The sequence below is a fragment of the Cherax quadricarinatus genome, chromosome 10 (genome assembly GCF_038502225.1).
Source record: "Cherax quadricarinatus isolate ZL_2023a chromosome 10, ASM3850222v1, whole genome shotgun sequence".
NCBI classification, from domain to species: domain Eukaryota; kingdom Metazoa; phylum Arthropoda; class Malacostraca; order Decapoda; family Parastacidae; genus Cherax; species Cherax quadricarinatus.
In genome coordinates, this window is record NC_091301.1 from 31,499,680 (window position 1) to 31,526,463 (window position 26,784).

General features: G+C 39.2%; 1 protein-coding gene across 4 annotated transcripts in view; it reads left to right on the forward strand.

Annotated features, from left to right (window-relative positions):
- ECSIT (evolutionarily conserved signaling intermediate in Toll pathway, mitochondrial) overlaps positions 1-26,784 on the forward strand; it is a 148,887-nt gene that overhangs the window by 20,850 nt on the left and 101,253 nt on the right. For all 4 annotated transcript variants that reach the window (XM_053775696.2, XM_053775697.2, XM_053775694.2 and 1 more), the window contains exon 3: positions 5,258-5,450. In XM_053775696.2, the coding sequence (XP_053631671.1) occupies positions 5,258-5,450 (193 nt within the window). The remainder of the gene's footprint in view (positions 1-5,257; positions 5,451-26,784) is intronic.

The window sequence follows — 26,784 nt, forward strand, 5'->3', positions numbered from 1 at the left end:
AGCATAGTTACTCCCTTTGCAACAACAGCATCCTTTATTTCATTTTTCTTGGCCACTTTGGAACATAAGGTTGTGTAGGGTTTCTTATACATCCTGGACAGTTCGGCCACACTTGTACCACTTTCATATTGTTCAATGATGGTTTTCTTAAATTCAATCGTATTTCTCACCTTCTTTACCACAGGCTTGGCACTAGGAGCTTTCTTTGGAGCCATGGTAACTTATTTAGTACATACTTGCAAGCACTAAAATAAATGGAATATTATGAAATATTTCGCTGGAGCACGTGAGGGGACCTTCGCTCACTGGTAAACAATGTCAGACTGGCTGCAGCCCTGGCTCACGCCGTGCGTACGCGTCCCGGACGAACTACGACTCGCGAATCAACCTATGAAAAGCGAGTCCATGTTTATATGAAAATACCCCTATGATTGGCGAATTTTATGATTTCCGGGAACTACGAAAAGCGGGGGACCACTGTACATGTACTATATGCGTTTTCTTTGTCATTCATTCAACATTGCCACGATAAGCCTGAGTTGCCTAGACATGAGAGAATGGGTGTGTGCACTCACTGTGCACCATATTTAAATAATTGGGGATGCCTGGGTACCATATGTTCTTTTTTCCTATTAAAAAAAATGATTTTTTTTCCTCAAAAAATTTGGGGCACTACGCAAGTGAACATATGTAAATGTTTGGACCATTTAAGGGTTTTAAACTTATGCTTATGTGTACCTGTACCTAAATACAGTGGACCCCTGCCTTAAGAACGCATTGCATTACCTTAAATCCGCCATACAAAGCATTTGAATGCAAAAATTTTGCCTCGCCTTATGATAAAAAACTCGCCTTACGTGATTCATCCGGGACGCGTCCCACGTGTGGCCTCAGCTGCCCCATGGGTGCCAGTGTTTACAAGCCAGCCAGTGCAGTCGCATCCACGCATACATTCGGTACATTTCACCTTATCCCAGTGCTTTTTGTGCTTGTAACTGCAAAATAAGTCACCATAGGCCCCAAGAAAGCTTCTAGTGCCAACCCTGTGGTAAAAAGGGTGAGAATTAGTATGGAAATTAAGAAAGATTTTGAAGGGTTTGGGGCTAACCCTGAGAAGCCTATGTCAGTTGTGGAATCCATTGTGCCTACTTCAAAGATTAAGGAAATGTGTGCAAAGTGGGTTGAAGTGCAAACCTTTATGATGAAAATCACCCTGACACAGCTATTGCAAGATGTGCTGGTGACTATTACAATGACAATGTTGTGGCCTATTTTAGGCAAATCTTAAAGGAACGGGAGGCACAGACCTCTATGGACAGATTTTTAATAAAGTTGGTAGAATTACCGACAATATGTAAAGTAAAAGGACACAAGTGCAAAAGAGCTCTTCAGATCATTAATTCTCCATGCACCAACACCACTCCCAACAAAGTTATAATTCTTCCCAACAGCCAGGTTGCACTGAACGTTTCTGAAGTACTTTCACAAGCTAACACCAGAGTCGCCATCGCTTCTAGCACTTCAATAAAGGATCTAACCAGGACAAAATCAAAGCACCACGAACCAGTCAATGCAGGGGTTTACACTATACCCTGTGGAGGCTGTGACAAGATTTATGTAGGTGAAACAGCAAGAAACCTCGACACCCGCCTCAATGAACACATTTACGCATGTAGGAACGATAACAATTCCACCAATCATCTCATGAAATTCAGGGACGCCCAATTAGTGATCAAAGAAACTAATTTCCGCAGACGCAAGTGCCTCGAATCAGCACTGATCGCTGTTTCAAATACAATTAAACAAAACAACGGCAGTTTCACTATCTCTGAAGTCTTAGCAAGAATCCTCCTGAAAACAGTAAACCCTGCCATCACATAGTCTCTCCTGTTATACTACACAAAGCACATTACAGAGAGTGAACACTGAAACAGGCTGCCTCTATCCAGTCTATATTTGTCCAACCTATTTTTATGTTACCCAAGTAATAGCTTTTATATCCTTTTACTCATGTACGAATTAATTGCTCTTCCATATTGTATTACTACTACTACTACAACTTTTGTCACTACTACGTCTACCACTATTATTGCACCTCACTCTGAGCCTATATATACCCTCTGTGTCCATGTATTGTTTGTAATGGCTTGATAAAGCTCCTGGAGAGTGAAACGTTGCCACAATAAATGTCACATTAGTTGCACTTGTGTCCTTTTACTTTACATGGACAGATTTGTTGTGCAACAGAGGTCCAGTGACTCTCAAGCTGGTCCTAGTGACATTAAAAGAAGAAGGGAAGTAACTCCGGAAAAGGACTTGCTACCTCAAGTCCTAACGGAAGGGGATTTCCCTTCTAAACAATAACTTCCACACTCTCCCCTCCTCCCATCCCATCAATCATCACCAGATCTTCAATAAAGATAAGTGTCATGTATTTTATTCTTAGTAGAGTAGTAATTGTGCATGTCTTCTTCAGTTTGTGTGTATTAAAATTAATATTTCATGTGGTAAAAAAATTTTTTTTTTCATACTTTGTGGTGTCTTGCACAGATTAATTTGATTTCCATTATTTCGTATGGGGAAAATTAATTCAGCTAACGATAATTTCAACTGATGATGAGCTCTCAGGAACGGATTAATATCGTAAGGCGGGAGTCCACTGTATACTTACACACTGTGCTGGCGTGTAGGTACACATTAAAATCACTAAGAGTCTCTCTACTCATGATGCTATAGTAATACTGTGTAATAATAATCTCTCTTGGGCACATTAACCCTTTGGGGGTTTCGGACGTACTAGTACATCTTACGACCCAGGGTTTTTGACGTACTAGTACGCCTAAATTCTAGCGCCCTCAAATCTAGTGAGAGAAAGCTGGTAGGCCTACACATGTAAGAATGGGTCTATGTGGTCAGTGTGTGCAGTATAAAAAAAATCCTGCAGCACACAGTGCGTAATGAGAAAAAAAAAACTGATCGTGTTTTTGGATTAAAACAGCAACTTTGCACTGTATTTTCGTATGGTATTTATTGTTGTATTCTAGTTTTCATGGTCTCATTTTATAGAATGGAAGACATATTACAGAAATTGAGATAATTTTGACTGGTTTTACAATGAAAAGTACCTTGAAATTGAGCTCAAAGTAGCAGAAATGTTCGATTTTTACCAAAGTTCAAAAGTAAACAAATCATGCCAAGCGTCCAATACACATCAACTGGTGAGTCTAATATTCTTTCACAAGTGCGCTGATATTATTTATACCATTTCTACACTAATGCAGTAGTCTGCATAACAGTAAATCTTATTTTTTTTTTGTAAGAATAAAAATTCAAAGTGGAAAGCCAAAGAAATATAAGAGGGGCCTGGGGAGGTGACTAACGAACAGAGAACTTGTTATTTTAGTGCCAGGAATGTCTTTCTTGTTTATTCTGTACCCTATTCGGAAATTGGCATCTTTTGAAATTTGTGTGAAATTGGCAAAATTGCTAAATTCTGACCACTTTATTGGATAGTTGAAATCGGTAAATGGGTGGTTTCTTGTACTCATTCGATAGAAAAAATGGAGTTCTAGTGAAGTAGTTATGATTTTTGTCGACTACTACACTGGAATTGGCCGAAAATAGGGCTCAAAGTGGGCAAAATCACCGATGCGTAAACATCGTCGAGACCACTAACTTCGTGAGAACATAATTCCGTAAGTTTTCCATCAAATTTCATACTTTTGGTGTCATTATGATCGGGAAAAGATTCTCTATCTTTTCATAAGAAAAAATAATTTTTTTTTTTTTTTGAAATTTGGCCGACCCTGAGAACTAGTCTCTGAGAAGACCTGTCGACCCCCAGAGGGTTAAATGTCTTATTTTACGTTAATATAGACATTTTCATATATCCATCTATGACATTTTCTTCAAAATTATATAAGAAACACATTACATAGCATATAAACATTATACATACACCCACAGAATAAAAATTGACACAAATACGAGATTTGTTTACAAAGTGGCTCTGCAGGAGTGTCGGAAGAATTACGTTTTCTCTAGTCAAATACTGAGGGATAACTGTAGATAAATATTCTTTTCGTATGCCTTCACTCTATATATAGCAATTCATGACCCTTTTGGGTTTAGTGCTTCTTTTTTATTATGATTATAATAACTTGCAATAATAATTTGTAATAATAACTTGTAATAAATGGTAATCATCTACACAGCAGCTTTTTGTTGGGTTATTAAAGGTTTGAGGTGCTTGGCTGTGGTTGATTCCCAGGCACAAATACCATAGATGAGGTAGGGATATGCTATTAGAGTGGTATAGGGTAAGGAGTGTCATTTGGGGTACATAGTACCATATCTTGGAAAGGATGCTTACTGATTTGGAAATTTTCTTGGATATATGCTGGATGTGGGAATGAAATTTAAGATTACATTCAAAGTAAAGACCTAGAAATTTTCCCTAAGTGTGTCTTGTAATGGGGGAACCATTTATCTATATACAGTATTAAATTGGATATTGAAGGCTCTGTTTCCAAACAGGATGAAGTTTTTTTTTGTCTGTGTTGAGAGTGAGTTTGTTGTTCATCCAAGTAGTATATATTTTTAGCAGATCGTTGTTTACAGTGTTTCTAACTAGGTTTCTAACTAGGTTTGAGTGGGAGTAGACATAAGTAGTGTCATCTGCAAATAGAACTAGTTTAAGGGGTTGAGATGCATTGGGGAGATCATTGATGTAGATGAGAAAGAGGAGTGGACACTACCCTGGGGCACTGCAACAGTTGCAGGCTGGATATACTGATGTCTGGATATACATACTGATGTCTGGATATACATACTGATGTCTGTTGTTAAGATAAGATTTTAGGTAATCAAGGGAATGTCCTCTGATGCCGTAATGATTTAGTTTTAGGTGGAGGAGATTGTGGTCTGCTGTATCAAATGCTTTCCGTAGGTCAGTGAAGAGCCCCAGTGGATATTCATTTTTATCGTGGGCTGTATATATTAGTTCAAGCATAATAGCATCATTCGTACTTTTTTTTTTGTCTAAACCCAAACTGGCAGGGGTTAAGTATGTTGTTGGATTTAAGGTAGGAGTAAAGTTGTGTATTATTTTTTCGAATAATTTAGAAAGTAAGGGCAAGTTTGATATACTAGGTCTATAGTTATTCAGATCAGTTGGGTCACCTTCATTGAGGATCGAGATAACTGTTGCTGTCTTGAGCACATACTGTATTACATGAATAATGATAATATCTTTTAGAAAGGAAGATGATACTCAGAAGACAAGTTTATCCATCCAAGGATATTTTGCTACAAAAGATCGAACCAAAGAAACGTTTATTGCTGCCTGCGATGTTTTCAAAGACAAGAATCCTCATCTTCGAGGCCATGTGGAGTTTGTTTATGCTGCACTGCAACATATGGAGGAATATGGAGTGCACAAAGACTTGGAGGTAATTTTCTTTTGAATGCCAAATTCTTGGCATATGTCTTTTCTTGGTATATATTGGTATATATTGTATATATTTCTTGGTATATATTGTGGGAGACGGCCGACTTGTTGAAAAAAAAAAAAAAAATTTATAAGAATCTTATTTAAATATAACCCTTATTTTTAATCATAAAGCACTGCCAGTATAATAGGGAAAGATTTAACTCCATCACCTAATTAAGCATAATTTTGAAAAGTTATACAAAAGACCAACAAATTAAAGCCGCACTTTAGAAAATAGTTTGGTAATAGGCCTAGTCTTTCTGTACCTTGCTAGCATCCAATTATACAAGTACAACACCAGTTTTTCTGGCACCTTTGGTTTCTAGGCTTTGCCGGTTTATCGATTTTGCAGGACCAACAGAGATCATATAATAATAATTCAACAATGCACCTCTGTCCCACCATGGGACTTACAAAAAATATTGAGGTACTACTGCTCCCAAAGTGGTAAATTTTTAGAATTTTTCTGGAACTGTAGAGGTAATCACAATGTTAACTGTTAGCAAAATATGCTAAGAATCATATAAAATCAATAGAACACCACCAACAACTTCAGTGTAAACAATATAAGTGAGCACATACTATATACAACACCACCTGCCCCTGCATAGTAAACTATTTTCGCAGAAAATTAGTCTTGTAATTTTGTCCGGACTAAAAGAGGTGCCAGACAGCTGTTGCCAGTAAATTGGTGTTGTACCTGTGTACGTGGCAGTATACTACATACATAAAAAATATAAATTCAGAATATTAGTTTAGTTATAAAAATACACTGTTGCCAGTTGCAGACACAAACAAATTATAAGATAGGTTTAAATAAGGGAAATAAATAAATACAAAATAATATTGAGAGGAAGTATGGGGGTAGTAAAGGTAATTACACTTTTGAGTGATCATGGCATGAGCATAACCACAGGCAAGATCTCTCAGTGACAGAATGTGTATATCAGGTAATAATAATAATAATAATCTTTATTTTTATAAAGTTACATAATACGTAATTGTTACAGAAATAGTTGACATTTTTGGTATTCCTTATAGAAAGCCCCTGGTTATGCAAAGCATTTCAGGCAACATTAGGATTAACTTATAACTACCTGGAGTTTACCTGGAGAGAGTCCAGGGGCCAACACCCCCACGGCCCGGTCTGTGACCAGGCAAGCAGTAACAGCCTGATCAACCAGGCTGTTACTGCTGGCTGCAAGCAATCCAGCCTACGAGCCACAGCCCAGCTGGTCAGGTACCGACTTTAGGTGCTTGTCCACTGCCTACTTGAAGACAGCCAGGGGTCTATTGGTAATCCCCCTTATGTATGCTGGGAGGCAGTTGAACAGTCTTGGGCCCCTGACACTTATTGTATTGTCTCTTAATGTGCTAGTGACACCCCTGCTTTTCATTGGGGGATGTTGCATAGTCTGCCGAGTCTTTTGATTTCATTGTGAGTGATTTTCGTGTGCAAGTTCGGTACTAGTCCCTCTAGGATTTTCCAGGTGTATATAATCATGTATCTCTCCCGCCTGCGTTCTAGGGAGTACAGGTTCAGGAACTTCAAGCGTTCCCAGTAATTGAGGTGTTTTATCTGCATTATGCGTGCCATGAAGATTCTCTGTACATTTTCTGGGTCAGCAATTTCACCTGCCTTGAAAGGTGCTGTTAGTGTGCAGCAATATTCCAGCCTAGATAGAACAAGTGACCTGAAGAGTGTCATCATGGGCTTGGCATTCCTAGTTTTGAAGGTTCTTATTATCCATCCTGTCATTTTTCTAGCAGATGCGATTGATACAATGTTATGGTCCTTGAAAGTGAGATCCTCCGACATGATCACTCCCAGGTCTTTGATGTTAGTTTTTCGCTCTATTTTGTGGAAGGAATTTGTTTTGTACTCTGATGAAGTTTTAATTTCCTCATGTTTACCATATCGGAGTACATGTAATTGAAATTTCTCATCGTTGAACTTCATATTGTTTTCTGCAGCCCACTGAAAGATTTGGTTGATGTCCGCCTGGAGCCTTGCAGTGTCTGCAATGGAAGACACTGTCATGCAGATTCGGGTGTCATCTGCAAAGGAAGACACGGTGCTGTGGCTGACATCCTTGTTTATGTCTGATATGAGGATGAGAAACAAGATGGGAGCGAGTACTGTGCCTTGTGGAACAGAGCTTTTCACCGTAGCCACCTCAGACCTTACTCTGCTGACTACTACGCTGTGTTCTGTTTGTGAGGAAATTATAGATCCATCTACCAACTTTTCCTGTTATTCCTTTAGTACATATTTTGTGCGCTATTATGCCATGGTCACACTTGTCGAAGGCTTTTGCAAAGTCTGTATATATTACATCTGCATTCTTTTTGTCTTCTAGTGCATCTAGGACCTTGTCGTAGTGATCCAATAGTTGGGACAGGCAGGAGCGACCTGCTCTAAACCAATGTTGCCCTGGGTTGTGTAATTGATGGGTATCTAGATGGGTGGCGATCTTGCTTCTTAGAACCCTTTCAAAGATTTTTATGATATGGGATGTTAGTGCTAGTGGTCTGTAGTTCTTTGCTATTGCTTTACTGCCCCCTTTGTGGAGTGGGGCTGTGTGTGTTGTTTTTAGCAACTGTGGGACGACCCCCATGTCCACGCTCCCTCTCCATAGGATGGTAAAAACACGTGATAGGGGCTTCTTGCAGTTCTTGATGAACACGGAGTTCCATGAGTCTGGCCCTGGGGCAGAGTGCATGGGCATGTCATTTATCGCCTGTTCGAAGTCATTTAGCCTCACGATAACTTCAGATATTGCTTGTGTTTACCAAATTCTGTGGCTCTCTCAGTTAGTTTAATATGTTTATTATGCACCCCATACCCATCCTGTGGGCGGTAGTCAAAAGATTACAGAGGTACATAATGGGTCCAGGGACTGGGCCTCAAAGTTTTGATAGCTGAGCAAGTTACAGAGGTAATGAATTCACAATTTACAAAGGTAATGAACTCACAATTTAGAAAGGTAATGAACTCCAGGTAGGTCTAGTCACAATCATGACAAGTTACAAAGGTATTTACAGATTACAGAGGTACACAATGGGTCCAGGGACCGGGCTCCAAAGTTTTGATGGCTGAACTAGGTACAAGGTAATGAACTCACAAGTTACAGTAATGAACTCACAAGTTACAAAGGTAATGAATACTGTAAGAATGGTTACTTACGTTTATACATGGCTGCAATCATGAACAAATTTTAGAGTAATGAGCAATTCACACTTCCACACCCGGTCACAACTGTAGTGAGTTATTGGTGCAAATGTTGATTGCTGAGTCTCTCTCTCTCACACACACACACACACACACACATACAAATTCATACACACACACACATACACACACACACACACACACACACACACACACACACACACACACACACACACACACACACACACACACACACACACACACACACACACACACACACACATACACAAACTCATACACACACATGCACACACACTCATACACACTCACACACACACACACACACACACACACACACACACACACACACACACACACACACACACACACACACACACACACACACACACACACACACACACACTCACACACTCACACACTCATACACATACACACAAACACACACACACACACACACACACACACACACACACACACACATGCACATATGTGGTAATGCTTTATTTACAGCTAGCAAAGTCAGGGTATTTCTCCAGAATGGTCTGTAATATACCACTGTGGATAAAATACTTAGCCATTTCTTGAACACTTCTGAGTGAGTTGTTTCTAAATTCATTAATTTTATCGCACTCCAGTACATAATGACGCAGGGTGTGACAATAATCCATCTGGCAAAGTTTACATTTCGTTTGGTCTACATCTGGTGGTGGTGATTTAACCTGCCAAAGATACTTGTAACCCAGCCGGAGCTGGGTGGTAGTGACATCCAAGAGTCTTCTTATTTTGTTGGATGCACCATAGACATGTGGCTCCTCCTGCATGATAGAATGATGATAGATGGACTCACTGGTGTCAATCTCCCTGAGCCTTAAGTCCATAAAATTCAGCTGAAGTTCTTTTCATATTATTGTTCTCAAACTACTACCTGACAAGCCAAGATTGTAATCTACTCCCTCTTTGAAAGCATACAGCTTAGCCAATTTATCAGTTCTATCATGCATCTGAAGACCAATGTGAGATGGGATCCACAGCATGTGCACTCTGACTCCACTGTCCACAATCCTACCATACCTGTGTCTGGCTTCTGACACAAGCATGCCACAATTTATGCTTAATGAGTTGAGAGCATTTATGGATGACAGAGAATCAGTTACAATTAAACTGTCAATCTTTGATACATAGATGCATTTCAGTGCAAGGAGTATGGCAAACAGTTCTGTCTGAAGGGTAGAGGCCCAATTATTGATGCGTGCTCCAATTTCTTTAAGAGAGCCATCACTCTGTACGACAACAGCAGCACTACCAGCTGCACCAGTGGATTGGTGAACAGAACCATCAACGTAAATAATTTGCGAGAGTGTGTGCTGTGTGACTAAGTTATCAGTACAGCTTAAGGCCTCATGTTTGGCTTCAAGGCGAAGTTTTGGTTGTGATTTAAGAAGTAGTTTGGGGGGAAAAATTTATTTAGATCTTCGACTCTCAGTCTGGTTAGTGGCTTGCTAAAAACTGAGTCATATTGGGACTTGAGTAACTCACTCATTTCCTTGTTGTCATCTGTGTAGGACCCACCTTGTTTAAGTAGGGGCCCAATACTGGATGTTGTTCTCGACTTTGATTTGGCATAAGAAAAGAAATACTTTGGGTTTCTTTCGATTTCATTTATGGCTTTTAGTTTTTCCCGCGATTCTTGACTCCTATAAAATTCCTTTAGCTCTAGTTTGATGTTTGCTATTTCTCTGACCAGTGTCTCCCTATACATTTCAGATATATTGGCCTCTTTTAGCTGCTCTGTTATTCTTTTCCGTTGCCTGTAAAGGGAGCGCCTGTCTCTTTCTATTTTCCATCTACTCCTCCTTTTTCTTAAAGGAATAAGCCTTGAGCATACATCGAGTGCCATAGAGTTAATCTGTTCTAGGCATAAGTTGGGGTCTGTGTTGCTTAGTCTATCTCCCCAGCTTATATCATTTAGGACTTGGTTTACTTGGTCCCACTTTATGTTCTTGTTATTGAAGTTGAATTTGGTGAAAGCTCCCTCATTACTGATCTCATTTTGTCGGTCTGGGGCTCCACACATACATGTCTAAACCTCGATTATGTTGTGACCTGAGTACAGCATATTGTTTTTGATATGGTGACATTTCATATCAGATCATCATTGTTAGTGATGATGAAGTCTAGTGTATTTTCCAGTCTAGTAGGCTCTATTATTTGCTGGTTTAAGTTGAATTTTGTGCAAAAATTTAAAAGCTCATGTGTGTGTGAGTTCTCATTAGAGCTGCTTCCTGGTGTTATCACTGCAACAACATTATTTGCTATATTTCCATTTTAGGTGCCTCAAGCTGAAATCCCCCAGGAGCAAGATGTTGGGGGCAGGAGCTGGAAGATTTTGCAGACAGTGGTCAATTTTTGACAGCTGTTCCTGGAATTACTGGGATGTTGCATCTGGAGGCTTGTAGACTACCACAATGACTAGGTTTTGGTTCTCTATCTTTACTGCTAAAACTTCCACTACGTCATTTGAGGCATTAAGCAGTTCTTTGCAAATAAGTGACTGCGATATACAGGCCAACCCACTCCTTTTGCCTGTTCACTCTGTTGCATCTGTATAGGTTGTAACCTGGGATCCATATTTCTTTGTCCAAGTGATCCTTTATGTGGGTCTCTGTGAAATCCGCAAACATTGCATTTGCCTCTGCAAGCAGTCCACGGATGAAAGGTATTTTGTTGTTCGTTGCTGGCTTTAGACCCTGTATACAGTAAGGCCCTGCTTTACGGCATTTTGCCTTACGGCGTTCCGCTAATACGGCGATGTCAAATTATGACCAAAATTTGCTATACGGCAAGCGGTCTTTCAAATATGGCGCCCCCTACTCTTGGGCACACTAAATGTCTTATTTTACATCAATATAGGCATTTTCATTAATCCATCTATGATATTTTCCTCAAAATTATATATGAAACCCATTACATAGCATATAAACATGATACATACTTTCACAGAATAAAAATTGATGTAAATATAAGACTTGTTTACAAAGCGGCTGTATAGGTAGTGTCGGAAGAATTATGTTTTCTCTAGTCAAACTGGGGGATAATTTTTTTTTTTTTTTTTTTTTTTTTTTATCACACTGGCCGATTCCCACCAAGGCAGGGTGGCCCGAAAAAGAAAAACTTTCACCATCATTCACTCCATCACTGTCTTGCCAGAAGGGTGCTTTACACTACAGTTTTTAAACTGCAACATTAACACCCCTCCTTCAGAGTGCAGGCACTGTACTTCCCATCTCCAGGACTCAAGTCCGGCCTGCCGGTTTCCCTGAATCCCTTCATAAATGTTACTTTGCTCACACTCCAACAGCACGTCAAGTATTAAAAACCATTTGTCTCCATTCACTCCTATCAAACACGCTCACGCATGCCTGCTGGAAGTCCAAGCCCCTCGCACACAAAACCTCCTTTACCCCCTCCCTCCAACCCTTCCTAGGCCGACCCCTACCCCGCCTTCCTTCCACTACAGACTGATACACTCTTGAAGTCATTCTGTTTCGCTCCATTCTCTCTACATGTCCGAACCACCTCAACAACCCTTCCTCAGCCCTCTGGACAACAGTTTTGGTAATCCCGCACCTCCTCCTAACTTCCAAACTACGAATTCTCTGCATTATATTCACACCACACATTGCCCTCAGACATGACATCTCCACTGCCTCCAGCCTTCTCCTCGCTGCAACATTCATCACCCACGCTTCACACCCATATAAGAGCGTTGGTAAAACTATACTCTCATACATTCCCCTCTTTGCCTTCAAGGACAAAGTTCTTTGTCTCCACAGACTCCTAAGTGCACCACTCACTCTTTTTCCCTCATCAATTCTATGATTCACCTCATCTTTCATAGACCCATCCGCTGACACGTCCACTCCCAAATATCTGAATACGTTCACCTCCTCCATACTCTCTCCCTCCAATCTGATATTCAATCTTTCATCACCTAATCTTTTTGTTATCCTCATAACCTTACTCTTTCCTGTATTCACCTTTAATTTTCTTCTTTTGCACACCCTACCAAATTCATCCACCAATCTCTGCAACTTCTCTTCAGAATCTCCCAAGAGCACAGTGTCATCAGCAAAGAGCAGCTGTGACAACTCCCACTTTGTGTGTGATTCTTTATCTTTTAACTCCACGCCTCTTGCCAAGACCCTCGCATTTACTTCTCTTACAACCCCATCTATAAATATATTAAACAACCTTTACTTTACAGCCTTTACTCTCTATATAGCAATTCATGACCCTTGTGGGTTTAGTGCTTTATATTATAATAATAATAATAATAATAATAATAATATTAACCCGTAAACGGTCCAAGCAGATCTACGTTCACATGTGTAGTGCTACAAAAGTAGATCTACGTTTTTTTACATATTTTCAAATATAACAAAAAAAAAGTAGATCAAAGTTTTTTACACATTTTCAAATGTAAAAAAACAAAAAGAAGATCTATTTTTTTTACATACTTTCAAATGTTGAAAAAAACGTATATATACGTTTGGACCGTTTACGGGTTAATAATAATAATAATAATAATAATAATAATAATATTATTATTATTATTATTATTATTATTATTATTATTATTATTATTATTATTATTATTATTATTATTATCTTCATTCACTCTAAAAATGGTGTGTTGCTGTTTGTTTATTCTGAACTAACTTGTACACAATGTAAGAGTATTTGTATTGTGAGGTAATTATTATTATAATAAAAAAATATTGAGGTAAATGTTTTACAAACTCTTACTAACGTACGTGAATGAACTAAAAGTAGACACATATTAATACGCATTTATTTCGCCTGACCAAGTGATCGTCCACTACCTGTTCAGTTTGTGTTCTTACATTGTCTCAACTCTGTATCTCGTTCTCTCTCTCATTTACTCTTTCGTTAACTAGTTGGCTCTCATTGATGATGGCGTCTAAGGTTAGCTGTGATAAAAAGAGAAGTCGTAAGCCTCTTGCTTTAAGTGCCAAGTTAGAGGATGATGGTGTGCCATTCTGATTTTATTCAATAAACACCCTGCCACTCACGTGTCACACATTAATATTAATATTTTAAGGTAAGTAATAAGTGTACTCTGTGTGTATCTTACCTTTTATTGTGTTTTTAACCCTTAAACGGTCCAAACGTATATGTACGTTCACATGCATAGCGCCCCAAACGTATATATACGTTTTCTTTGTCATTCATTCAACATTGCCACGATAAACCTGAGTCACCTAGACATGAGAGAATGGGTGTGTGCACTCACTGTGCACCATATTAAAATAATTGGGGATACCTGGGTACCATATGCTCTTTTTTCCTATTAAAAAAAGATAATTTTTTTTCTCTCAAAAAATTTGGGGCGCTACGCGAGTGAACGTATATATACGTTTGGACCGTTTAAGGGTTAATGCCTATTTCTATTGCTAACTTAATATAAGTTAGTGTAAACTTGTTGTCTGGCATTTATTGCATATTTTGTGTGTGCTCTGATAATAATACTTGTGGACCTGTGTGGTAGCAGGTGGAGGGACAACATTACATTTTCTCTGCTCAGCCATCAGAGAAAACGTATGAATTTGTGTTTGGCCCAGCCACTCCCTCACTCCGCTTTTGTTTACAATTTTTGGCATGAATTATTCATTACTTCTACCTTCGTTTATGATGGCATCTAAAGGTAGTTGTTAGAAATGATTAAATTCAGTGAACAAGGCATGTCGATGTTAATAATATGGCTCTGGGCCACAGTGTAGGTAGCCGGTAGGTGTAGCCCAGGTGGGCTACACCTACCAACTACCTACACTGACTTCCTACAAATAAATACTACTCACCTCTCTTTCTATATTAAGGCTACACATATTTTAAGGTAAATAATGAGTGTACTGTATGTGTATTTTACCTTTGAGACGTTTTAAATATCGTATATTAAGTATGAGACGGGGAGCCAGGGCTACCTACACCTGGGCTACCTGCACCTGACTTCCTACAAATAAGTACTACTCACCTCTCTCCCTACATTAAGATTACAAATACTTTAAGATAAGTAATGAATTTACTGTGAATGTATTTTACTTTGTGTGTTTTTAATGCCTAGTTCTATTACTAACTTAATATAATTTAGTGTAAACTTGTTGTCTGGCATTTATATGCATTTATAAATGGAAAAAATGGCGTTCTGCCTTCTGGCGATGTCTGCTTTCCGGCGACATCCTGGAACCTAACCCGCCGTATAAGTGGGGCCCTACTGTATTTGCAAAGAAGAATGTCATTGGACTGGTGGTATTGGTGGTACTGGGAGGGACTTTTTTTTCCGGCACTAATATCTGTATCTGTTGGTTTGGAGTGGAGGCCATCGACTTTGGTTCCACTCCAGAAATGACTGGAAACTGCCATTTCCTGCCAGTTTTTTTCTTCCTGGCACTAAAAAACCTCTCCCTCTTGAGTGGCTGTGGCTACCCAGGTTTTCCCACAGACATTTATAAAATTAAGTTGATTTACTTGAATGATCAGGTTTACAGTCTCTGACAATTTATTTTAATGTTTGCAGCAGTTATGACTTACATGAGCATAAATTGGTGATAGTGAGAATAACATTGTGAATGCTAATATGAACTGCATAAACATGGATGATGTTGATAAATTAGGTTTTAACATAATTAATCTATGTAGTATTTAAGTCAGGTGAAGGAGGTGCTTTGTAACTTTTTTTTTTTTGATTGAGGTAGCAGATTTTGAACATTTTGTATTTTTTTGGAAAGTAATTCCAATTTTAGGACCATTTATTCACATGGGGTTCTTAGATGAGTTGAATCAAACACATGGTATGTCAGAGAGGTACAGTAGGACCCCCGTATCTGCAGGGGATACGTTCCAAGGACCTGCTATGGATACTGAAACCGTGGATAGTAGCAAACCCTATACAGTGGACCATCCCTTTTCGTTGGGCTCTATTTTTGCTGATTTCTGTTATTGCCATAAAAATATTGGCTCCGTTTTTGTTGCTTTCCTCTGTTCTCGGTGGTACGGTACCTGTCTGAGTGCGCCGCGCGCACAACCTCTGAAAAACATGCATTCTGAGGAGGCAGTGTCGCTTTGTTTATGGGTGAGTGAACAATACCATGTGAGCTCATAGGAATTATTTCGTAATAATTCATTGTTTCTTGCACTTGTTTATTCTGTGTGACTGCTAAATAAGCCACCATGGGTCCAAACAAAGCTGCTAGTGCCAATCCTTTGGTAAGAAGGTGAGAAACACAATAGAATTAAAGAAAGGAATCATTGAAAAATATGAACATGGCTTAACCCTTTCAGGGTCCGTCCCGTAGATCTACGGCTTTACATTCAGGCTCCAAACCGTAGATCTACGTCATGAGCTCAGCTCACTCTGATAAACTGTGAGTGGTACATTTGGGCCTAGATATGAGAGAATACATCTATGTGGCATGTGTGCACCACATAAAACAGATCCTGCAGCACACTGTATAATGAGAGAAAAAAACTGAAATCATGATTTTTCGATTAAAACAGTGACTTTGCAGTGTTTTTTCGTATGTTTTTTATAGTTGTATTTGCGATTTCTTGGTCTCATTTGATAGAATGGAAGACATATTACAGAAATAGAGATGATTTTGATTGGTTTTAGCACTGGAAATGGCTTGAAACTGAGCTCAAAGTAGCAGAAATGTTAAATTTTTGCCGATATTCAAGAGTAAACAAACGACCTCACACGTCTAATACACGCCAGCTGGTGGGTCTAATATGCATTTACAAATATGGTGATGATATTTATACAATTATTACAGTATTGCATAACAGTAAATCTTCTATTTTTTGGTGTGAATAAAAATTCATTATGTGAATAAAAAATCAAAATGGAATTTATTTGTAAAGCTTCAAAACGTAACTAATGAACAGAGGAAATGTTAGTTTAGTTCCAGGAATACCTACATTGTTTATTCTGAACCCTATTTTGAAATTGGAATATTTTGAACTTTGTGTTAAATTGGCCAAATTAACAATTTCCGATCACTTTAATTTGTAGTTGAAACAGTTGACTTGGCGATTTCTTGTGCTCAATCGATAGAATAGAAGTAATACTAGTGAAATAGCTAAGAATTTGGTTGACTGGAATAATGTAATTGGCCTAAAATTGGAGTCAAAGTCGGCAAAATCGCCGATTCGTAAATATCGCTGACACATCAAAATTCGCGAGAGCATAATTTCATCAATTTTCCATCAAATTTCGTACTTTTTGTTTTATTACCTTCACAAAAAGATTCTCTACTATTTCATAAGAAAAAATAACACTTTTTTTTTTTTAAATTCTTGGACACTGGGGCACCACTTCAGATTTGGGCCTTGGACCCTGAAGGGGTTAAGTGTGATCGACATCTCGAGAATATATGGCAAGTCTGCATCAACCATCAGTTCCATTGTAGTGAAGAAAAACAAAATCAAGGAATCTGATGTTGTGAAAGGGGTAAAAGTGATAACAAAACAGAGGTCACAAACACTGGAAGATGTTGAGAAATTGTTGTCGGTGTGGATCAACGAGAAACAATTAACAGGAGATAGTATTATGCAGTCGGCAATTTGTGAAAAGGCAAGGAAGTTGCATGCCGATCTAGTATAGAAAATGTCTTAAATGAGTGCTGATGTTAGTGAATTTAACCCTTTCAGGGTCCAGAGGCAAAATTTCAATGGGTGCCCCAGTGTCCAAGAAATTTTGAAAAAAAAAAAAATTATTTTTTCTTACAGAATTAAAGATAATAATTTTGTGAAGGTAATAAAACAAAAAACTTTTCTGATCAGTACTTACCGAGATATAGAGGCATAATGTTGACCTAAAATGACCGAGTGGCGGCAACATCAGCGACTTCCGCAAAATCGCATCTCTTTATTTTACATTTTTTATACTTTTTTCTTTTCTAATTTTTTCTTTTTCTAGTAACATTTGTGGCCTCTGAGACCAATACCATATATAATATATATATATATATACACTCACTGTATTGAACACAATAACCACACTAAGGTTATTATTAAAATATTGTTTACCAGTATTGTTTACAACAATAAACATGCACAAATGTTGTATATTACTAATGTTCTATTATATATTTACAAATGTACAGTCACTGGACATGTTTCTAGAACTGCTGCAGTCTGTGGAAGTCCTTGAAACAAGGTATCATGCACAGAGGTACCTTACATTCCTCACACATAAACCGAGCATCTTTATGTCTTTGTTCCCGTCATTTTGTTTGTGCACAGACAACACATCTCTTCTGAGCCCATTTCTCCGTAGTTGCAGGAAGCTGTATTAGGAAGCAATCACCTCCCCTCCTCAAACGCTTGGGTATTTCCTGAGGAGTTCAAGGATGGTTTTGTATAGCAGGTGTTGTTACCTAGTACTTCATTATGAGTTGTCTGACAACAGACAAATAAAATTCACCATCCGGTGGTCTGTTGCCGGTCTTTATTTGGTACATATTATATGCATTGAGCATTGAAATGTCCATGAGATGAAAGAAAAGTTTCATGTACCACTTGTAACTCTTGCGAACACAATCGACAGAGCCAATCTGCATGTCACATTTGTCAACCAAACGCATGTTTTGTGTATAATCAATCGCTGTTACTGGTTTTTGAATACATTCTTTAGTCACTCTATCAACTTTGCCACTGTCTTTCATTTCGTTAGGGTGAATGGTTGTCAACAGTGTGACATCTCGTTTGTCATGCCACCGTAATGCCATGATGTCATTGGCAGTAAACACCTGCACCTCACCAGTACAAGTGCCTGTGTTGAACCTGGGCATATGTTTACGATTAGAACGCAGTGTGCCACACACATCTGTCATGTTCACTCGCAAGAAATCACTGAGTAAAGGGCTTGTGTACCAGTTATCAGTATATAATATGCCCCTTACCAAGATAAGGTGCCATCATGCTTCTCACTATGTCACCTGAGATGCCCAATAACATCCTGGTATCTTTCAATGTTTTACTTCCCGTGTATACAACAATATCCAATACCAGGCCACTGTCACAGTCACAGAGTACAAACAGTTTTATACCAAAGCGTTACCTCTTGCTCGGTATATACTGCTTGAACGACAGTCTACCTTTGAACCAAATCAAAGACTCTTCAATTACAAGATTCTTAAATGGATAAAAGTACATGTTGAACTTTTGTTTCATATACATAAAAAAATTCTAATCTTGTATAACCTGTCATTTCTGTCAGGCCTGGTTTTGTCAGAGAAGTGCAACATACGTAACAGTAAGATAAACCTGTTCACTGGGGTGATTTCACTAGCTGATCTGTGAACCAGTGTGATTTTATATTATGCTTATAGACATGAGGCATAAGCATTATTGTTGCAAAAAGCAAATACATTTCAGCCACAGTTGTCTCTTTCCACCGGTGTAGTCTTGACTGTGGTGATATGATCGTATTTGCCATTGTGTACTCAAAATACTTGTTACTTTCCCTGACAAGAATTTCCATCAAGGGCTGGTCAAAGAATAGTTTAAAGAATTCCAGTTCATTTGCAGTGTTTCCAAGGGAACAAGCTGATAGTATTCCACTTTGAGAGTTGTCAAACTGATGGGGACTAGGAACAAAATTGGAAATTTGCTGCCAATCCCTGATGCAGTATGCTGGTGGATACTGGACATCATAAGCTGGTTGTGGTTGTGGTTGTAGTTGTAGTTGTGGTGTGATGGTGGATGATGCTTGACTTTGTCCTGGATCTGATGAGTCAGTGGCGTGGGTCCCAGCCTGGGCTGGTGAGTCATGCATGGCCGTGGCACTACCTCCACCACCATCACCACCAATACCACCACCTACTGATGCCTATGGTCTATCCATGCCAAGTGTAGCCACATCATCCTCACTTTCACTGTCTGTTTCTGGTGTAGGGCCATGGGATGTACTCCGTCCCCTTGGCACTGCATAGGGAACACTACCCGAGTGCATGTGATGGCGTATATACCGATGCTTCAGTGGTGAATATGATTCATCGGTAGCAGAACTCGATTGATCATCAAGAGCAATAAAATCACAGTTCACATCACTATCATTATTATTACACAAGTCTGAGGCCTGGCCACGCAAAAATATTAGTTTTCTCTTGCAATGCTGTACAACTGAACGTGACTGAGATGTGCCCACACCAGAGGTAGAAGATTGAGGTTTGTCAGGATTTTCTGCACTATTTTTGATATCCTGGTCATTGCTTTCGGTCACTAATCGATCAAAGCCATAGAATTCCTTTTCTTTTCCACTTCCATCAGAGTCAGAACTATCAGTTAGGAAGAGGAGAGTCCCATTTTGCCTCGGAGTGAGAGCTGTCTTGCCGCAAGTCATGGTGAACAAAGCTTACTGAGGCGGCGTTCCCACAATGCCATGCAGGCGCCTAGAATTTTTATTTATGGTGCACACACACCACACAGACCCTTTCTCTTAGATGTAAGTCTACCAGCCTTCTTGAGCTAAATTTGACGCCGCTAGAATTTTGGTGTAGTTCTACAGTTTGGACCCTCAACGTAAAGCCATAGAACTATGGCACGAACCCTGAAAGGGTTAAGGGCAGCAAAGGCTGGTTCGAAAAATTCAAGAAGCGTAGTGGCATATACAGTGTTGTAAGGCATGGTGAGGCAGTGAGTTCAGGTAAACATGCCACTGAAAAATTTGTGCATGAATTCAAGAAGTACATAGAGGCTGAAGGATTTGTCCCCCAGCAAATGTTCAATTGTGACAAAACAGGCCCCTCTTGGAAGAAAATGCCAAAGAGGACCTACATCACGCAGGAGGAAGAGGCACTCCCAGGACACAAGCCTATGAAAGACAGGCTAACTCTCTTGCTTTGTGGTAATGCTAGTGGGGATTTAAAAGTGAAGCCTTTACTGGTGTATCACTCTGAAAATCCCAGAGTGTTCAAGAAACAGAGTGTCACCAAGAGTAAATTGTGTGATGTGGAAGGCTAACAGTAAGGCATGGGTCACGAGGGAAATTTTCATTGATTGGTTCACTGAAGTGTTTGGCCTGAGTGTGAAGAATTATTTACTGGAAAATAAATTGCCACTCAAGTGCCTCCTGGTAATGGACAATGCTCCTGGTCATCCTCCAGACCTGGATGACCAAATGGTGGAGGAGTTTAATTTCATCACAGTGAAGTTCTTGCTCCCTAATACCACTCCTCTCATCTAGCCCATGGATCAGCAGCATTTCAAACTTCAAAAAACTCTACACCAAAGCAATGTTTCAAAGGTGCTTTGATGTGGCCTCAGACACTCAATTGACCCTAAGAGAGTTCTGGAAAGATCACTTCACTATCCTCAATTGCATAGGCCTTAGAGATAAGTCTTGGCAGAGAGTGACTTCCAGGATGATAAACTCTTCTTGGAGAAAATTGTGGCCAGAATGTGTCCAAGAGAGGGATTTTCAAGGGTTTGGGGCTGACCCTACACCTGTTGTGGAATGTGTTGTGGCATTGGGGAATTCCATGAGGTTGGATGTGAGTGGCCAGGATGTGGAAGAGTTGGTGGATGACCACAGTGAAGAGCTAACCACTGAAGAGCTGCAAGAGCTTCATCTACAACAGCAACAGAGCACAGCTGAGGAAAATGCTTCAGAGGAGGAGGAAGAGAGAGAGAGAGAGAGAGAAGGTGCCTCCTTCAGAGATTAAGGAGATTTGTGCAATGTGGAGTAGGGTGCAGACATTTGTGGAGGAACATCTCCCTAACAAAGCTGTTGCAAGCTATGTCTGAAACATGTACAATGACAATGTCATGTCCCATTTTAGGCAAATTTTAAAGAGACGTCAGAAACAGAGCTCTCTGGAACAATTTTTTGTGCGACAGGGGTCCAGTGACTCTCAAGCTGGTCCTAGTGCCATTAAAAAACAAAGAAGGGAAGTAACCCCAGATAAGGACTTGTTACCTAAAGTCTTTTTTGGAAGGGGATTCCCCTTCCAAACAATAGTGACTTCTCCCTCTCCCCTCCTCTCTGTCTACCATACACCAACAAGAGTCTTCAATAAAGGTAAGTGTCATGTTATTGTTTTATACTTGATTTTGCATTCTTTTCTGTATGTAAATCTATATTTAATGTATAAAAAAATATTTTTTGTTAATACTTTTGGGTGGCTGGAACAGATTAGTAATTGGATTTAATTGGGGAAAATGGTTTTAGTCGATTTCACATTTCATCAGACTCTCTGGAATGAATTAAAGATGAAAAGGGAGGGTCCACTGTATATAAGTCCTATACATACCTATTATAAAGTTTAATTGATAAATTATGCACAATAAGTGTAGAATTATCAACTGCCAGCTTTTCTACTTTTGCACTTTGGGGCCATTATTATGTAAAATTAAGAGGAATTTTTGGGCCACAGTAAACCATGGGTAATTGAAACCATGGATACCAAATCAGTAGATACTGGGTTTCTACTATTCATGTACAGTAGGGACCCGCTTTACGGCGTTCCACCTTATGGCATTCCACTAATACAGCGATTTCAAATTATGACCAAAATTTGCTATACGGCAAGTGGTTTTCAAATACCACGCGCCCCACCCAGTTTGTTTACATTCTTTGTGAGCACATCTATTATGTCTGGAAACTTTCCAAAATTTGAAGTGTTTTAAAGTTATTGCGTATTTTATATGTACTCTGATAATTATGCTTATGTGTACCTGTACCTAAATATACATACACACTGTGCTGGCATGTAGGTACACATTAAAATCACTAAGAGTCTACTCAAGATGCCATAGTAATACTATGTAATAATAATCTCTCTTGGGCACATTAAATGTCTTATTTTATGTTTATAAAGGCATTTTCAGTAATCCATCTATGATATTTTCTTCAAAATTATATAAGAAACACGTTACATAGCATATAAACATTATACATACACCACAGAATAAAAATTGACACAAATATGAGATTTGTTTACAAAGTGGCTCTGTAGGAGTGTCGGAAGAATTATGTTTTCTCTAGTCAAACACTGGGGGATAACTGTAGATAAATATTCCTTTCGTATGCCTTCACTCTATATATAGCAATTCATGACCCTTGTGGGTTTAGTGCTTCTAAAACTGCAGACACATTCATCACCTTCAAAACTACCATCAGAAAACATCTTATCTCCCTGATACACCCTGTCAACTAATTACACGAATACCACCTGGTGGTTAACACTTACACTCACTCACCCATTTGACCATAAACAGAAATATCAATCTCAATCTCAAAATAATGAATCTTAACTAGTCATAAGTTGGCCTGTGATACTCCAATACTGAAACTATGTATAGTGCCAAAACAAAAGCATTCACATTGCTAAACTCACAAACTAGTATTTAGTCACTTAGCCATATTACCAACTTACCTCATAATTTTGTAATATTTTAAACTTAAGATTTAATCTAAGTCTGCCCGAAATGCCTAGCCATGCTAGGTGTTCTAGTGGTACACTCTGTAATTATTATTTTACTACATGTAAACCACACAATAACCAAATTCTGTAAATTCAGCATTGTAATCCTTATAGAGAATAAACTTTGAATTTGAATTTGAATTTGAATTATTATGGTCACACCCATACTAATTATATGGGTGTGAAGCATGGTTGATGAATGTTGCAGCGAGGAGAAGGCTGGAGGCAGTGGAGATGTCATGTCTGAGGGCAATGTGTGGTGTGAATATAATGCAGAGATTTCGTAGTTTGGAAGTTAGGAGAAGGTGCGGGATTACCAAAACTGTTGTCCAGAGGGCTGAGGAAGGGTTGTTGAGGTGGGTCGGACATGTAGAGAGAATGGAGCGAAACAGAATGACTTCAAGAGTGTATCAGTCTGTAGTAGAAGGAAGGCGGGGTAGGGGTCAGCCTAGGAAAGGTTGGAGGGAGGGGGTAAAGGAGGTTTTGTGTGCGAGGGGCTTGGACTTCCAGCAGGTATGCGTGAGCGTGTTTGATAGGAGTGAATGGAGACAAATGGTTTTTAATACTTGACATGCTGTTGGAGTGTGAGCAAAGTAACATTTATGAAGGGATTCAGGGAAACCGGCAGGCCGGACTTGAGTCCTGGAGATGGGAAGTACAGTGCCTGCACTCTGAAGGAAGGGTGTTAATGTTGCAGTTTAAAAACTGTAGTGTAAAGCACCCTTCTGGCAAGACAGTGATGGAGTGAATGATGGTGAAAGTTTTTCTTTTTCGGGCCACCCTGCCTTGGTGGGAATCGGCCAGTGTGTTAATAAAAAAAAAATAAACTTGTAATAATAATAATTTGTCAGAGCATTATTCCTTCTAAAAATTACTTGAGAATGGAAGTGCAGTGGACTCCTGACATTCGATATTAATCCATTCCTGAGAACCATCGAATGTCGAAAATATCGAAAGTCGAATTAATTTTCCCCATAAGAAATAATGGAAATCAAATTAATCCGTGCAAGACACCCTAAAGTATGAAAAAAAAAAAATTACCACATAAAATATTAATAGGTAAGACACATAGGCAACAGTTAGGCAGCTTTATTCCGAAATGTTTCGCCTACACAGTAGGCTTCTTCAGTCGAATACAGAAAGTAGGCAGGAACAGTAGAGATGTGAAGATGGTGTAATCAGTCCATCACCCTTAAAGTCGTAGATTTGAGGTTGTCAGTCCCTCAACCTGGAGAAGTTCAGTTCCATAGTCAGGAACTATCTGAAGATCAAGCGACAGTGAGGAGACTTAAATGCTGTCGGAAGGAGAGGTGCAGAGTAGTAGTAGTGAGAAAGCAGCCACTGAGAGGACACATCCCTCTCAGATCAAACATTTCTCACTTGAAAAAGTTGTCCAAGGTGTTTTCTGTACCAAGATATCATTGTGTTGCAGTGTCTGACAGGATGAATATCAAAATGGCATACAATACCGACAGATTGGTAGGTAAAACACGTGTGTCTTACCTACCAATCTGTCGGTATTGTATACCATTTTGATATTCATGAAATATTAAGTTTAATGCAATAGAATAATTACAATAACAATAGATTAATAACAATAGAATAATTGACACTTACCTTTAATGAAGATCTGGTGATGATTGATGGGATGGGAGGAGGGGAGAGTGTGGATGGTGTTAGTGTTTAGAAGGGGAATCCCCTTCCATTAAGACTTGAACTGGCAGCCTCACCATGCCTTACCACACTGTGTATGCCACTACGATTCTTAAATCTTTCTAACCAACCTTTGCTGGCCTTAAATTCACTCACATCACCACTAGTTGCAGGCAATTTCTTTACCAAATCATCCTGCACTCCGACACACGCACTCCACTTTCGTACTTTGCAATTATCTCTTTCTTCATTTCAATAGTCATTAGCACCTTTTTTCTCGAAGGGTTGGCACTAGAAGCTTTCTTGGGGCCCATGGTTACTTATTTTGCAGAAACAAGCACCAAAAACAGAGATAATATGGATAATATGGAATGTACCGAATGTATCCTTAGATGCGTGCACGTTGACTGGCTTGTAAACACTGGCACGCATGGGGCAGTTCAGGCCACACGTGGATACGTCTCGTACGAATTGTATCGAATGTCGGGTTTTCCATTGAATATCGAGGCGAAATTTTTGAGTTAAAATGCATCGAATGTCGGATTTATCGAATGTCGATGTCATTGAATGTCGGGGATCCACTGGTCTTTATTTATTCTACTGTACCACTGTGGAGACAACTTGTACACATTGTAAGGTGTTTGTATGAATGTTTATGAACCATAACCAGATGCATCGTCTGTTTGTTTACATAGTGGGTGGGGTGGCCAGGCTGGCTTCCCTACATTACCCTACCTACCACCCCACTTTCTATAAATAAATACTTTTCACCTTTCACCCTACATTAAGACTTCAAATATTTTAAGGTAAGTAATGAGTGTACTGTATATGCATTTTATCACTATTTAGGCATCGTTGTAGTATATTATGTGTGGGTGGGGGTGGCCAGGAGGGCTACCACACCTAACTTCTTATAGTAAATGCTACTCACCTTTTGCCCTACATTAAGACTACAAATATTTTGAGGTAAATAATGATTGTACTGTGTGTGTATTTTACTTTTTATTGTTTTTGAATGCCTAAGTTCTAGTGTTAACTTAATATATGTTAGTGGAAACATGTCATCTGGCATATATATACATTTATAAGTGTAAAAAAATGGCGTTCTGCTTTCCAGCGAAGTCTGCTTTTCGGCAGTAGCCTGGATCCTAACCTGCCATATAAGTAGGGCCCTACTGTACTTGTTTCTTGTACAGTGGACCCCCGGTATTCGATATTAATCCGTTCCTGAGAGCTCATATAATACCGAAAGATTCGAAAAGCCAATCAATTTTCCTCATAAGAAATAATGGAAATCAAATTAATCCGTGCAAGACACCCAAAAGTATGAAAAAAGAAATTTTACCACATGAAATATGAAGTTTAATGCAATAGAATAATTACAATAACAACAATAACAATAGAATAATTGACACTTACCTTTAATGAAGATCTGGTGATGATGGATGGGATGGGAGGAGGGGAGAGGTGTTAGTGTTTAGAAGGAGAATCCCCTTCCATTAGGACTTGAGGTAGCAAGTCCATTTCTGGGGTTACTTTCCTTCTTCTTTTAATGCCACTAGGACCAGCTTGAGAGCCACTGGACCTCTGTTGCACAACATATCTGTCCATAGTGGCCTGTACTTCCTGTTCCTTTATGACTTTTCTAAAGTGTTTCACAACATTGTCAGTGTAATAGTCACCAGCACGGCTTGCAATAGCTGTGTTAAGGTGATTGTCATCAAAAAAGGTTTGCACTTTAAGCCACATTGCACACATTTCCTTAATCTTTGAAGTAGGCAACTTCTTCAATTTCTCTATACCCTCCTCTGAAGCAGTTTCCTCAAGTGTGGCCTCTTGCTGTTGAAGATGATGTATCAGCTCATCAGTGGTTAGTTCATCATTGTCCTCCTCCACCAACTCTTCCACATCCTCCCCACTAACCTCCAACCCCAAGGATTTCC